Source organism: Mytilus edulis, chromosome 10, assembly GCF_963676685.1.
Source record: "Mytilus edulis chromosome 10, xbMytEdul2.2, whole genome shotgun sequence".
NCBI classification, from domain to species: Eukaryota; Metazoa; Mollusca; class Bivalvia; order Mytilida; family Mytilidae; genus Mytilus; species Mytilus edulis.
In genome coordinates, this window is record NC_092353.1 from 12,793,955 (window position 1) to 12,811,221 (window position 17,267).

Consider the following 17,267-nt stretch of genomic DNA (forward strand, 5'->3'; position numbering starts at 1 on the left):
CTTATGCGAATTAAAACATAAGCTCCGCCCGATCAGTTGAAAAAACGTTGGTAAATATACATCAGAATATCGATCATTCCATAATAAACAAGAACAATTTGGAATATAACATTTATGGAACGCCACAACTGCCTATAATAACGATAATCATATCATTAAGGAAGAGGTATTGGATATAAAGTACTAAATGGTGGCCCCATTGCCGGCAATGCTATTTTAGCAATTATCTCCTTAAAAAGCGCTTTTAATAAACTAATTATGGAAAAACTGCTGTTGTCTAATTGAAGCTCGATATCTATTTGCGATTTTACCGCACTCAAATATATATGGTCCCATGGCTTTTCTTGGTGAATTTTGGGTTTTTTCACGATACCTGACGATTTCGCAGAAAAATTTCCCTAATTTTGAGCAACATAAAAAAAATATTTCCGGCCCTTCATACTATACATTTTTAAAGGACAATTTTGTGCTTGCATGAAACTTCATTCATAATGCTTTCCAGAAGAAAAATATATAAAAGATATAACAACCAATCACAGAGAGCCATCTATTTTTATCTCTATGTCATGTTCCTTCATAAAATGGCTGCGCCCATGTAATTGTATTTGTTACATTGTTACCTATATCATGAAGCAAATTAAATTAAATGTTCATTCTATAACTAAATTTGACTATACTACTCTGACAATTTGTTATATCACTAAGATAAATTTATATACTACAAGTGTGGACACAGATCAGTGTGGATAGTATGTTTGGATGTTTGACAGTGTTTTGTAAGACAAAAGAAGTTCTATGTTTTTCCCATAGGGTTCTATATTATTAACTATGTTGCATAATATGACAACCAACCTGAGCATTAGGAGAGTTGTATATTTTATATTTAGTTTTTTATGTTCAAGACGGGCATACAAGAGCTCTAGACACTAATTGCATCAATTACCAAATGATTATGTCAGATAGAGTATGTTCCAAATTCTTGATTTTGGATATATTTTGAAGCTAGTAGAAGAGGAACACATAACAAGTTAATTTTTTCATGGTGTGATTTTTTTTTTTTATATTGAAGATGGTATCTGAAAACATGTATTTGCTTACTATTTGTATGGTTCTATTTATATTACTTTGTGGAGAATCAACATTATCATAAGTAAAAGATTTCGTTTAAATGTCGAAATTGTTTCTCAGATAAGAAGACATTTAATAGTTTTTAGTAATTAATTTACTCAGATTAGAAGATATTAGCAATGACAATGCCTGACATGATGCTTGGGGCTTATTTAGTTTTATTGTTAATTACCCCCCCCCCCCTTTTTAAACATCCCTGGATCCGACTCTGAAGACTATTAATAATGTTTCTAATTGGTAATATCTCTGTACCGTTGTACCTTATGGTTTATGAGAATAAAGATTATATTATATAACATTATTATTTACTACGGGTGAAAGTTGAAGTAATCTTTAAACATTTAAAAAATTAAATGTTCATCTTCTTTACGCTTAGTCTTAGAACAGCTGTTAGGACACACTATCTATGAAATTGTTGCATAGAAAGATGGAACATGTACGTATTATTTGAGCAAAAAGTGAAAGATACCCAGGGGCGGGACCAGCCATTTTTAAAAGAGGGTTCTAAACATTTGTTCCAATTTAAAACCATTGATCGTCAAAAAACGGGCGTTCAAAGCACGGAACTCTAACTGGCTCCGCCACTGAATCCAAAGGATATTTATACTCATAAGTCTATGAAACAATAAAACACCATTGCGAAAAACAAATAAAGTTAACGACCAATAGACTATTTTATGTAAAAAACTAGTTTTGAACATTTTCATTAGTACCTAAAGAACTGTACTCACACTCTTATGCAATCTGTTTGGCACACAGAATAATTGACAAAAAGTCTCCATCTTCATGGATAATATGACCATTTCAGTCAAAATATAATACGCTGTTCTTTATAGGTCACCAGACACTTCTATCAAAAGGAATTTATAAAGAAACACAAAAGTTTAGAAGTCAGACAAAATGACAGAAGTTACTACAACCACAGAGAACATTAGTGAAGGATACATTTTGAGAAAAATCTACAGAGGTAATTTAAAAGATTAAACTTTTAACTGGCTTGCAAGAAATATCTTAGAATGCTGAAATTAAGAATCACAATTGTTGTTTTATAAAAAGTGTTCTTTATTATCTCATCGCAAAAGGTTTTGAAAGTGCTAATATAATTCATATTTTGACAATTGTAGTTCGGCCGGAATTGTTATTAGTGAATTAAAAGTCATTATTTTAAGAAATGCGTGCAATGTATCGGTTACTCTATGAAAAGGAATATATTATGAATTTTAGAGCGAGGGCCTGATATGTGATGTGCAGTTGTACAATCATTTGCATATCTTATTTATACGGCGATCAGATCCGGCTGCTCCTTTAGTCCTTGTACATCTCTCTGAAACATTTGCTTACTTTACAAGTTACAGTTCGTTTTTGACAAGGTTAGTGTAAGATGTTGCATGGGTGGCACAACTTTTACCATCTTGAGTTATGCCCATTTATAAACAAAAAAATTGCTGGATTTTTCGCTTCTGTTCTCTAACTTTAGTTTGCCTCAAGCAAATGTAATAAATCGTATACACAATGCATATTACCATAAAACACAGATCAAGGTTTAAATTGAGTGGCATCAATTCTACCGTTCTTGAGTTAAGGCCATTTATAAACATAAAAAATGCTGAATTTCTCGTTTCCGTTCACTAACTTTAGTTTGTCTCAACCGAATGTTAAAATCACAAATCAGTCTTAACTACTTAAATCCTGTACATGTATCTGAATGTGGAAGTTGACACGTGTATATTTACGAGCGGGGGCATTTGTAGCCCATAGACACATTTTCCAATTTTTTTTATATGCACTGTATTTTTTTTTTGATCTTTCAGATAGCTTTGGTTGAACGGAACAATGGAAACATGTATTTGGGAATATTAGAAGATACAATGTTGACATTTACAAAGATAATTGTTCGAAAAGTTAAGAAGAGTTTGAAGATGAATAATTCCAACTACAGATCTGTATGTCACTAAAAGATCAGATTACTTAACGATTAGTACCAGTTGCATTATAACGAAGCTTGTCTCTTGTGTGAAAAAAAAAACCCAAAATTATTCTAACAGATGACCAGTGACAAAACATTGAACAAAATCTTCAGGATTATATAAAGCAAACAAAAAAGACTTAGATGTATTTTTGAACTGTTTGTATGCCATCACATGACAAATCGAAACGATAAGGAAATTGATTTTTGGCCATATAGCAATTCTATTGTTTTACATGCATTCTGAACTCTTCCGATAGAATATTTGTGATAAGATAAACTTGACAGAAATTTGGTTGGCGGGGGGGGGGGGGGGGGGGGGGGGATAATTTTCACTCATTACAGATTTCAGAAATTGAAAAAGAAAATTTCAAATATCATGTTGCCAAAAAAAAAAGAGGGGCAAGGGTATATTTTTGGGGGTGAGGGTTGTCAAATGGCAACAGCATAGTGTATTGAACAAAAGCATAAAAAGAGGTAAATTTATTTATTTATATTTTTTTTGGGGGGGGGGGGGGCAATTCGCAACAGCATAGCGTATTGCACAAAAGCCAAAAATTAAATATAAATTCAAATGATATAACCAATTTTCTAAGTTTTTTGGCTACCATTATTCTGTGTCAGAAACCTATATTGCATCAAATATTTAATTACATTCCAAATTCAGACCTGTATCATGCACAAACATTGTGTCCATTTTTGTCCCAAATGTTTAGGATTTGACCTCTGCGGTCGTATCCAGCTGCGCTTGGCGAAGCAATTTATTGTACCAGTTTGTCTGTAATAAATAAGACCGATGGAATTTTCTTTTAAATTATTTTAATTTTTTATCATGAGATATTTTTAAGATTATTTTTATATAGAACAAAATTCATATTGAATGTAGGATAAATTAATTCTGTGTCTCAGCCATACAGATAACTTTACTTCAAAATAAATTTATTTTATATTTTATCATAATCCGAAATCGCATTGAAAGTGACGGTTTTTGAAACTAGAATAAATTTATTCTGTGTCACAGCTTCACCATACAGATAACTTTACTTCAAAATAAATTTATTTTATATATTATTATAATCCGAAATCGTATTGAATGTAGAATAAATCTATTCTGTGTCTCAGCCTCACCATACAGATAACTTTACTTCAAAATAAATTTATTTTATATTTTATTATAATCCGAAATCGCATTGAAACTAGAATAAATTTATTCTGTGTCACAGCCTCACCATACAGATAACTTTACTTCAAAATAAATTTATTTTATATTTTATTATAATCCGAAATCGCATTGAAACTAGAATAAATTTATTCTGTGTCACAGCCTCACCATACAGATAACTTTACTTCAAAATAAATTTATTTTATATATTATTATAATCCGAAATCGTATTGAATGTAGAATAAATCTATTCTGTGTCTCAGCCTCACCATACAGATAACTTTACTTCAAAATAAATTTATTTTATATTTTATTATAATCCGAAATCGCATTGAAACTAGAATAAATTTATTCTGTGTCACAGCCTCACCATACAGATAACTTTACTTCAAAATAAATTTATTTTATATTTTATTATAATCCGAAATCGCATTGAAACTAGAATAAATTTATTCTGTGTCACAGCCTCACCATACAGATAACTTTACTTCAAAATAAATTTATTTTATATATTATTATAATCCGAAATCGCATTGAATGTAGAATAAATTTATTCTGTGTCTCAGCCTCACCATACAGATAAATATTATCATAATCAAAAATGACATTGAATGAAGAATAAATTTATTTTATGATTTTCTCGAACTAATAATAGATATTATGGCTCTATATAATAAATTTATTTTATACATGATCATATACAGTAAGTACCATGCATTTAGAATAAATTTATTCTATGTTGCATCCTTTACAGAGAGTTGACTAAAAATGGACAGCTAAGTGTAGAATTCAGTATAAATTTATTTTGAAATGTAACAAATAAATACTAATATAACAGAATTGTCTTTGTTTTTCATGATTTTTTCTCAAATACATGGGTTATAGAATAAATTTATTACGTTCTGGTCCGAATTTGGCCTCTAATTGCACTTGTCAGAATTAAGAGTGAAAAAAGAGGAAAATTGGTTTTTTCCTTTTTATACGACCGCAAAATTTGAAAATTTTTTCGTCGTATATTGCTATTACGTTGGCGTCGGCGTCGTCGTCCGAATACTTTTAGTTTTCGCACTCTAACTTTAGTAAAAGTGAATAGAAATCTATGAAATTTTAACATAAGGTTTATGACCACAAAAGGAAGGTTGGGATTGATTTTGGGAGTTTTGGTCCCATCATTTTAGGAATAAGGGGCCAAAAAGGGCCCAAATAAGCATTTTCTTGGTTTTCGCACTATAACTTTAGTTTAAGTTAATAGAAATCTATGAAATTTTGACACAAGGTTTATGACCACAGAAGAAAGGTTGGGATTGATTTTGGGAGTTTTGGTTCCAACAGTTTAGGAATTAGGGGCAAAAAAGGGCCCAAATAAGCATTATTCTTGGTTTTCGCACAATTAGTTTAAGTAAATAGAAATCTATGAAATTTAAACACAAGGTTTATGACCATAAAAGGAAGGTTGGTATTGATTTTGGGAGTTTTGGTCCCAACAGTTTAGGAATAAAGGGCCCAAAGGGTCCAAATTAAACTTTGTTTGATTTCATCAAAAATTGAATAATTGGGGTTCTTTGGTATGCCGAATCTAACTGTGTATGCAGATTCTTAATTTTTGGTCCCGTTTTCAAATTGGTCTACATTAAGGTCCAAAGGGTCCAAAATTAAACTTAGTTTGATTTTAACAAAAATTGAATCCTGGGGGTTGTTTGATATGCTGAATTTAGAAATGTACTTATATTTTTAATTATTGGCCTAGTTTTCAAGTTGGTCCAAATGGGGGTCCAAAATTAAACTTTGTTCATCAAAAATTGAATAAATGGGTTCTTTGATATGCCAAATCTAACTGTGTATGTAGATTCTTAATTTTTGGTCCAGTTTTCAAATGGTCTACATTAAGGTCCAAAGGGTCCAAAATTAAACTAAGTTTGATTTTAACAAAAATTAAATTCTTGGGCTTATTTGATATGCTTTATCTAAATATGTACTTTGATTTTTGATTATGGGCCCAGTTTTCAAGTTGGTCCAAATCAGGATTCCATATCAAGTATTGTGCAATAGCAAGAAATATCTAATTGCACAATATTGTGCAATAGCAATTAATTTTCAATTGGAGTTATCTTTCTTTGTATAGAATAGAAGTTGATAATATATGTTGGAAATTTGCCAGACATGACTATGATGTCATTTTCTATTTTTATTTGCCAATAACTTTATGTAAAGAACTTCATTGGAAATTTGCCAATATAAAATGTTGCTGATGAAGCTTTTTTTCCTTATCTTATCTAAAATGTTTTTAGATAATGTATGTTGGACATTTGCCAGACATGACTATGATGTCATTTTCTATTTTTATTTGCCAATAACTTTATGTAAATAATTTCATTGGAAATTTGCCAATATAAAATGTTGCTGATGAAGTTTTTTTTTATTGTTTTATACAATTAACAATGTATATTCACTTTTACTACCAACCAATCTTTACCATTCAGTGATAACAAGCACTTTTTTTTACATTTTAATATTTTATGATGTATTTAGAAGAGTAGTTATTGTTGCAAACTCCATTAGAAATTTGAATTGATATCAGTTTTGGAAAAAGGGAAACGGGGATGTGAAAAAAAAGGGGGGGGGGGTTTAAATTTTTCTCATTTCAGATTTCATAAATAAAAAGAAAATTTCTTCAAACATTTTTTTGAGAGGATTAATATTCAACAGCATAGTGAATTGCTCAAAGGCAAAAAAAATATTTTAAGTTCATTAGACCACATTCATTCTGTGTCAGAAACCTATGCTGTGTCAACTATTTAATTTTAGATTTAAAAAGTTTGAAGAAGAAATCTTTAATTGATTTGTAAAATCTTGACATTTGTTTTGTGTAAAAAAAAACATGTAATGTCAAAAATTTGATCACAATCCAAATTCAGAGCTGTATCACGCTTGAATGTTTTGTCCATACTTGTCCCAACTGTTCAGGGTTCGACCTCTGCGGTCGTATAAAGCTGCGCCCTGCGGAGCACCTGGTTTATTCTGCTCTCAGTTTTATTTAAATATAATCGGAATATTCACAAAACAATTTGTAACGTTCTTTTGTTGGTAATTCATTGATTTTTAGATAGTTAGAGCATTGTTGAAGGTTTGTAGTTACATACAGATGATGGAGATTTAATTAAAGAGGTCCTGCATCATTAAGTCATTGTGCTTCTGAAGGTTATCGAAATGATAGTTTTAAACATAATTCTCAATTTTAAATATGTCGGATATCTTTTTTTAAAGATAGTTCTTGTTTTTAATTTTACCAGACATGGTTCACTGTGGAATTATAATTTTTTTCAATCATTCTAAAACTATTCCTACCATTGAAAAAAAAAGAATATTGAGAAAACATTAAATATAAGTATCAATCATCGTGTGTTCACAAGAAATAAGTCAAACAATGACTCTCACCTAACAGGTTTTGATTAATTTAATTGATTGATTGTTGATTGCTAAGGTCTAGTTGCAAATAATTCATGTTTGTTCAGTACTATATTCAATTTGAACATCTGTACAACTGGGCGTATGACATTTGCACCAATTTTGAAAATTTTCATTCTTTTATTTGCCCCGATTTCATTTTTTTCATTTGCGCCGATTTTATAATTCCTCCTATTTGGATTTACAGGCAAGTTAATAATTTTACATGTACTATACTTTGAGGGTATATTGGTAAATCTGGTTATCAATGTTGTTCACTTATGTTTAATAGATATAGCTATAGGAAGTTCAAGATGTTGTCAACGAGACAACTCTCCATCCAAGTAACTATTTATAACAGTAAACCATTTTTAAGTTTGTTTTGATTCACATTGTTCTAGAACTTCGTTGTTACACGATGGACATATTGTTCACTTAAACAACCCAAGGAGTCATTTCTTTTATCATCGACGGCCACACATATCGAAAGCAAGTGTCCTGAAAAATAACATATCTTACCGATGTACCACCAAATCGTGTAAAGCCAGAGGCACAACTGATTCTGATAGGAGACTATTATCATAACACAGAAAGAACATAACCATATGGCAGTTGACAGAAAGACTGAGACTGAAGAACTACAGGTATGGTCAAGGAAAAAGTCTTGAGATGTATCTAGTAGGCCTTTAAAGACTGGGATGAAGAGTTGTCTCATTGGCACTCATACCACATCTTATTATATCTATTCAACTGTATTTACCTGTAATTTACCTTTAAAAATATCGGCGCAAATAAAATGCAGATGGACGCAATGAAATGCAGATCGGAGCAAATGCAAAAAGCCTGTACAACTTACCCTAGTTCCATCAACAATCATGCCAGTCATTGTTAGATTCTTTTTTAGTTCTTCTTCTGAGTGTTGTTTTTCATCTCCTTTGTGTTTGTTGTTCAAATCTAATAACAATTCTACTGCATGCTGACCCAGAACTCTATCATTTAAGTCTACTTCTATAGATAACTCTTCTGTATCAACAGATTCTAATGTGTCCATGCTTGAGGTAGAACATTTTGAATGTACATTTTCACTGCTAAATCCTGAGCGTCTTGATCTTTCTCTAAATGTCTTTCTTCTTTTCTTAGCTTTACCTGAAGGAATGACTGGGTTGAAGGTTAAATCTGGTTTTACCTGTAAAAAAAAAGTATTATTTACATATACATGACAAATATTTTGTAAGGCTGAAATTTGAAAATAAAGGGCTTATAAACATGTAACTTAAATAAATCATTCTATACTGAAAATGTATTTGGGTTATTTTAGCATTACATGTAAGTAATTCAAAATGTACTGGAACTGTGATGAGACGACTAAAGCTGTACATTATTTCCTTGACCTTATGTAGGAGTTACATTACTTTATGTTCCTATGTTTTATATATAACTGTCTTTCGATATTAAAATGAGATAGATCTAGATTCTAGAGTAAACCCACTGAATTCCTTCCTGCACGAACCATTTTTGTGGTCAGCATAAAAAGAAAATCTTAGACGCGTTTGTCCAACCTTCGTTCATTGTCGATACGGGACGGTAAGGGCAAAGTAAGTTTGGTATACTATTCTCCATCCTCACACCCCATATAACTAGCATTTATGTTATATTCTCTTTCCCTTCATTGTATCTACTTGTGTATAATGAAATTTGATGAATTTATGTATGGTTAATTGTATATAATTATGTTATCTTGTAGCGAACGCACAGCCCTATACTGTATTTGTTTTTTGCCTACGATATTTAGTAAAGAAAAGCTTTGTTTTTGTAGGAGTAAAACCAGGGAGAAAATAAATAAATTTGATCAATTGTAAGCATCCCTATGAGTACCAATCTTATCCAAATATTAGCAGATTGTTATGAATCACAGTTTATGGCCAAACTGAGTAAATATCTGTCTAAATTCAATTTAATTTAGAATTAAATTTAATTTAGAGAAGAAAATGCTGGTATTATATATTCTCTAACAATAAATAGATTTCTGCAGGAATGGACCAAGAGAATTTAACTTACAATCTATACTACTTATATATAGAACCTATATTTCCCATTACTATTTTCAATTTTACTAAAGAAAGAGACTGATTTCATTGAGCCACAACTCCTCTGAAACTAACCATGATGTAAATATTTTTGATATGACATATATGTAGTACATGTAGTATGTAGTGTTTTGTACTTCTAAATTTGTCTTTGAAACATCTTTATTCCACAGAAAACTCCAATTTTTGAGAAAAATATCCAAATTACCAGACTGTTTTCAATCCGTGTCTTATATATATGCTTTCATGCATGCTCAGTCGGCATACTGCTAAATGAAACATTTGCCAGCCAAAAGTGCAATTTTTTTTTCAAATATCAAAATAAGCAATCTCAGAAAAATTGCTCAATGTTTTCTGTTGGTATATACTTTAAACATTGCTAAAGGCTTCAAAATCTTAGAATAATAAGTATTTATTATCTTTTAGTGAATTTTCAAAGAATACCTGTTGGTTAATCATGCATATAGAAAAAAACACATATAGATATTGTATTTAATTGGTACTCTGTATAGTTTACCCTACAGTTGCAATGTATATCTTTACCTGTACAACAGATACCATGACCTTTGAAAATTCATGATCAAGTCCACATTTAAACAGACGAATATCTGGTTCTGAGGTAACTTGTTTTATATCTTGTAAATTTTCCATAACAATATGACGAACCCCTTTACAGTATCTGAAAATAAAAATACAATTGAAGACAAATGTATGAGCCATATTACTTAACTGGTTCCTGGACTGAATGTAAATAAGTGGTTTAAAACTAGAGACAAGAGACCAATCCTCGTATTTACAAGCAATATTCATTTGATATATTTTCACATAGCAGATTTTGTTCATGCAAATACTCCCCTCCATCCCATGTACCCTAAAATGATAAGCTAATATCACAGTCATTTTTCAGCCATGTTAATTATTTTCATGATAAAAAGTTTAAATACAGGTATACCATTTTATGCCCTTAATTCTTTTTCCTATGTTTTAATCATGTCAAATTAGATGTTAGAAGTGGTTTCAGCATAATCATGATTATCAAGACATGTAAAATATCTTTATTATCTGTCGATGTTTTTGTTCATTGTGTTGTTGTCTCATTAATTGATCATTGTTGATTGGTGAGTAACACTATCTTCAGCACTATTTGAAAAGCTATTTTGTGGTGGTCAGTTTTTATTGGAAGAGACTGCAGACAAATTGCCATGACAGCACTGTGACCTTTGAAAGGAAATTCGACAATCTTAATCAATTAAGGTTGGAGTTTAAGAACCTGCAAGGTGCATAGCTTGAACTTACAACGTCACTGTTGAAAATCTAGTGATCACAAGACAAACAAGGTCCACTGTCTCATGGACATATATGATATACTCCTGACATCTCCTTTTATACATATGCATGTAGCCTAGTAGTAATACAAGGGTACATGTACATAACAAAATTTTACAAAATTTATTTATAAGGTAGCCAAAACAGTATTTTTTATCCATATAACTTACTGTACTCTCAAACAACATAGGTCTGCAAAGACTCCAACAAAGCTGGTACAAAAATCCTCACATGGATGGTTTTTCCTTCTGTAGTCTTTTACATCTTCTAAAAGAGCTCTAATTCCTGCAACAAATACCTTTAACTTTAAAACCCACCAGGATCTGAAACAAAATAATAAGTAAAAATCATCTGTTCTGTCTACTTTCATACATGTTCACATGTAAAAACCTAAAACCCTCTGCTGGTATAATATTTGTATGTTCATGATGTTCTTATATGCATTAACATGATCAGTCAGGGGACTTACTGAAATAAGTGATTTTTAAATCACTTATTTGAGTAGCAAATTCGAGGTTTTGTCACAAATCGGGATTTTGTAGGTTTTTCAAAATTTTAAACACATAGGTTTAAATAACATCTTTTAATTAGTAAAATTAAAAAATATGAACTTTTTGCTTCTTTAAGTAGCAAGGTTTATGCCTTTGATGCTATCATTTACCTGAAAATTCTATTTTAATTGAAAAAATGCTATAATAATGGCTTTACATAATGAACATATACTTTCTTAAAAGATTTTTCACAGCAGTGGGAGTATTTTTCCTGTGAAGTTCAAGGTTTCATCTTTCAGATTATGTAATAAAATTCGACTGTTCGCGATAAAAATTTCACTGTTCGGGGGTGTTGAAATTAGTGGGGGTTATTAAAAGAATGATACTTAAAGAAGTGATTTTTGGGAAGGAAATTGAGGTCTGATACTTAAACAAGTGATTTTTAGTCATTATCCTAGATTCAGTACAAGGTCATCACCTGAAATGACCTGGTCATCCTAGACAACACAGATGTTGGTTCTGATAAGTTTAGAAACATAATTAGTCCCTGGATCATTAGTATTCTATATGTAAAGCTACACTAATATTAAATCACTTCTTCTAGTGATTAATTTGTACTACTTAAATAGGTGATTATTAAAGAAAGACAACTCTAACTTCCAACCTTTATGGAAATAATGTTACTTGAATCAGTGATTTAGAAAATCACTTGTTTAAGTAAGTCCCCTGACTGATGATTAATTGATATACATGTAAGACCATACATTGTTAATTTATATCAATCCCATAAAATGAAGATGAACATTTGTAAATAAAAAAAGACATTGTATATACATAAATTAAATTTTGAAACATCATTGTCATGATTGTTTCACTGATCTAATCATCTGACTTAAAAGCAGAGAAATGACATCATTACTACTTTATATTTTATTTTAGTGAACAGGCTACAGACAGGTAGATAAAAATGAAAATTGTATCATGTTGTAAGGTATTTAAAAAAAAAAATATTATAAATTATTTCTTATAAATATAATAACCTATATGTACACTGGCTTCCGAAGCTACACAAAACACCTTACAAATATATATTTATTTCGTCTTCAAGCCCTTGTTCCACTACTAAATTGTCTATTCTTCTTACCAGCACACTTGGTACAATTAAAAACCTGATAATAAATTGTTCAAATAAGGCCTTCGAAAATAGTGGAATTAATTACTTTAGAGTGTCAAGAACTCGTTGGAAGTACTTGATAAATTGCATACTTATATTGATGATTTTAAATGTTCAAAGTTTTGATTTTTCTACCCTGTATACCACATTGCCTTACATTCTCATTAAGAAAAAATTCACACACCTAATTAAATGGGTATTTAAAAAGTCAGAATGTGAATATATATGTTCAAACTCTTTGAGGTCATTTTTTAGTAGCAATAAACAAAAAAACTATGTTAATTGGACATGCTTTGATACTATATATGCCCTTGAATTTTTACTAGATAACATTTTTGTTCGCTTTGGGGATTCCGTATATCGTCAGATTATCGGAATTCCAATGGGGACTAACTGTGCACCACTTATTGCGGACCTGTTTTTGTATTGCTATGAGTTACAATTTATGACGAAAATCAGCAAAGACCCATCGAAACAACATCTTATAAACAAATTTAATAATACTTTTAGATATTTGGATGATATTTTGGCTCTCAATAATGACGACTTCAGTATGTATATTAAAGAAATTTATCCTGTTGAACTTACTTTAAATAAAGCTAATACTAACAATGACCACTGCCCTTTCCTCGATCTTGATATCTATATCACTAACGGAAAGCTGAATACTAAAATTTATGATAAAAGAGATGATTTTTCATTTCCTATCGTTAATTATCCATTTTTAGATGGTGACGTTCCCTTGTCACCATCTTACGGTGTTTATATATCTCAACTTGTACGATTCGCTCGTGTTTGTAACAATGTTTTAGATTTTAACGAGAGAAATTTATGTATTACTGTAAAATTATTACACCAGGGTTTTCGATATCACATTTGTATCACAAACTAGTCAAAACATTTACTAAATTTTATCATCGGTATAAGGACATCATTCGTAAATATAGCTCAACATGCAGACTTCTTATACGTTCAGGTATTTCACATCCAATTTTTTATGGAAATATTCTTTATAAAGCACAAAGGTGTCAGTATTCAGCTCAAAAACTAACAAAACCTTTGAATAGACTTATTAAGAAGGAATATAGTTACGAGACTGTTGTCAGGTCATTAAAGATTGCATATTTTGGCGTTAATATTGATTCACTTATAGGGTCTTTGCATCGGAACTAAACACATTTATTCAAAAACCAGTTGTTGGCATGACACGGGTTATGTTCTTCTCATATATGTTATGATGGTATGATACTAAACCCCTAACGGGAAGGATTGTGCCTGATGTTCATATGATGAAATCATAATCTTTCAGTCAGTTTAATTGAAGTCTGGAGCTGGCATGTCAGTTAACTGCTAGTAGTCTGTTGTTATTTATGTATTATTGTCATTTTGTTTATTTTCTTTGGTTACATCTTCTGACATCAGACTAGGACTTCTCTTGAACTGAATTTTAATGTGCGTATTGTTATGCGTTTACTTTTCTACTTTGGCTAGAGGTATAGGGGGAGGGTTGAGATCTCACAAGCATGTTTAACCCTGCCGCATTTTTGCGCCTGTCCCAAGTCAAGAGCCTCTGGCCTTTGTTAGTCTTGTATTATTTTAATTTTAGTTTCTTGTGTACAATTTGGAAATTAGTATGGCGTTCATTATCACTGAACTAGTATATATTTGTTTAGGGGCCAGTTGAAGGACGCCTCCGGGTGCGGGAATTTCTCGCTACATTGAAGACCTGTTGTGACCTTCTGCTGTTGTTTTTTTCTATGGTCGGGTTGTTGTCTCTTTGGCACATTCCCCATTTCCATTCTCAATTTTATGATATACTAATAAACTCAAATCTGCTAAAAAAAATTAAACAAATGAGCTTGGGCAGTGCCCTGTTCCTACATGATTTCTGGCAAATGTGTATACAAAATGTATCTGAATACCAAAAGAAATAGGAGGAAGAACATTTTGAATTTGTTTAGTTTGTGTACATTGTTCGTGATAAAACGAGTCAAGAGCTTATCAAACATAGGGTTTGAATAGTTCTCTGGGGATACTCACCTTTGATCAATAAGGCAGATTTGTATTAAGCAGACTTTGTATTTATATACATGTATTTGTTGTTTTTAACAATGTTTAAGGTGTACATTGATTTCTAAATATGTTTTTAATGCTTTGTTTACATTGAAAATGACATTATCAATGATTATATATATAAATTACTAACAAAAGGCGTGATCATGATGATACATGTAGGACCAACATTAGATAACATTCCCTAATTGAGTTACTCTGACAACAGAAACTATGCTGGCAATTCTTTTACAATAAAGGTTAATATATATAAATCTGCTGCTAACGGGAGAGAGTCAAGTATTTTAAAGGTTTACTAACTTTGAAACCCAACTGCATAGTCCAGGTTAGGGGCAAGTTGTGATCCCCCTAACATGTGAACCCAATCAAATTATCATGTATGTATGTGTCTGTCGGACTCTGTCCCAAGTCAGGATGCAGTGGTTTTTGTTTGTTGCGGCATAAAATCTACATTAATTCTAAATAAAGTTTTCTTGTTTGAATTATTTTACATTTGAGATTTCATGGCCATATTTATATAATTAAACCCGACTATGCGGTTTGGGCTTTGCTCATTGTTAAAACCGTACGGTGACCTACAGCTGTTAATAATTGTTTAATTTGGTCTCTTGTAGAGAGTTATCTCATTGGCAATTTTACCACATCTTCTTTTTTTTTTATCTTGTACATCATGTTGTACATATTGTTTTTTTGTTCATTTTTTGTACATACATTTATAGGCAATGTAGGCCATTAGCATGATCATGATGATTAGTTTGGCCATTAGCATGATTAGTTTTCTTGTTTGAATTGTTTGACATTTTGTCACTTTGGGCCTTTTATAGCTGACTGTGCTATGGTTTTACTCAATGTTGAATTCTATACAGTGAATATCAATCCTGATATGTTAGTCCAAATAATTATGACGTCTTGGAAAGCTTTTTTAAACTTTTACTTTGAAGCCTTGATGTTAGGCATAAAAAAACATATATAACAGCCTTTCAAGACGCCATAATTATTTGGACTAGTGATAAGTTAGGTCAGTGTTTCCAGGATAGGATGACAATCTGTCATGTCTCTGTTGATGCACCTCTTTTTTTTTAGAACAATAGAAGTTGCACTTTTTGCTCGTTAACAGGGAAGTTAATTCCTGTTTGCTCTTTACAAAATCAGAAGACGCAATGTTTTCCTGTTAACACAGATGTAAATGCTAAAGTAAACACTTGTTTACTTTTTATTTCTAATGAATTTTCATAGATAATGCCATGAATGCAGAGTTAACATGGTTAACGTGGTGTTTACATGAAGTGCACAATGTAACCGCCCGTCTACATGTAATGCTTGGTTTGCATCCAACTGTAATACTAGTAAATAAATGTAGTATAGAATAATACTAGAAAAATATACATTGTAGCTAGAGCACTGTGCACATGTTGTACACTTTTTAACCCCTGATAATCAGATATTAATGACATGTGTCAACTGTTAAAAACATTTTTTTTATATTTTATTTTATATTGCTCACTTGTCTCTTTCTTCAAGTTCTTTTATGTCATTTTCACATGTGCTGAGTGAATCTTCAACTATTTTACTCTGATGATGGAAGGAAGTCAATGGCATGCTGAACAACAAATACTTGTTTACAAATTTGATGTATTCATCTTGTTCTTTGCTATATGGGGATACCTCGCCTGCTACCTTAGTAATTAAATCTAGCGGTTGTTCTGTGTATGTTGGGGCATATTGAATTTTTAGATGGTGTTGTACGTGTAATCGTTCCCATTTTGATACGGTTTTATTTAATGGTGACTTGTGGGTAATCTGACGACTGCTGATTCTTCGTCTCCGTCTGCAGGCTGATGAAGATGTTTCGCTTTCCTCAGATGAATACGCTGATGAACAGGACAGCGATTGAGATGGCATATTCATGTTCTATGAAATTTTTCATAGCGATCGGGGTTGATTGACGTCTCTTAAGTGCATAATAACTTTCCACAAAATATCGTGTTATTAAGAGTTTGAAAGAGGAAGACTAAAATAAACAAAACTGAAAATGGAGAAGTTAAGAATCCGGAAAGGAAAAATTCACAAAAAGGGTTTCCGAAATTAATATTGTTGAAAAAAATATGTTGGCTTAGTTAGGATAGAAATTTGCTTCTTATAAATCAAGTATCTTGCAATCTTATTGGTTAGGTACCAGGGTTATCCGATCTGTCTAATTAAATCATATTTTAAGTCATCTTTTTTTATATTAAAATGAATATAAAAAATAAGATTCAAGGAAAAACATCACTATGCAATAGACACGGGAATATAATATTATCTTTAAAATAAAAATTACTCATAATTACTACCCTTTTATTGATAAATTATGCAAATTTGTTCTACCTTTTTGAAACATTTATTATAAAGTATATATATTGATTGCGAGTACCTT

The 17,267-nt window shown here is 31.2% G+C and overlaps 1 protein-coding gene across 1 annotated transcript in view; it reads right to left on the reverse strand.

Annotated features, from left to right (window-relative positions):
* LOC139493428 (uncharacterized) overlaps positions 1 to 16,831 on the reverse strand; it is a 28,985-nt gene extending 12,154 nt beyond the window's left edge. Inside the window, exons 1-4 of the mRNA XM_071281826.1 lie at positions 16,356 to 16,831; positions 11,284 to 11,436; positions 10,331 to 10,466; positions 8,557 to 8,886 (exon numbers count right to left, since the gene is read on the reverse strand). Of these exons, the coding sequence (XP_071137927.1) occupies positions 8,557 to 8,886; positions 10,331 to 10,466; positions 11,284 to 11,436; positions 16,356 to 16,759 (1,023 nt within the window). The 5' untranslated portion in view covers positions 16,760 to 16,831. The remainder of the gene's footprint in view (positions 1 to 8,556; positions 8,887 to 10,330; positions 10,467 to 11,283; positions 11,437 to 16,355) is intronic.
* Between the last annotated feature and the right edge of the window lie 436 nt (positions 16,832 to 17,267).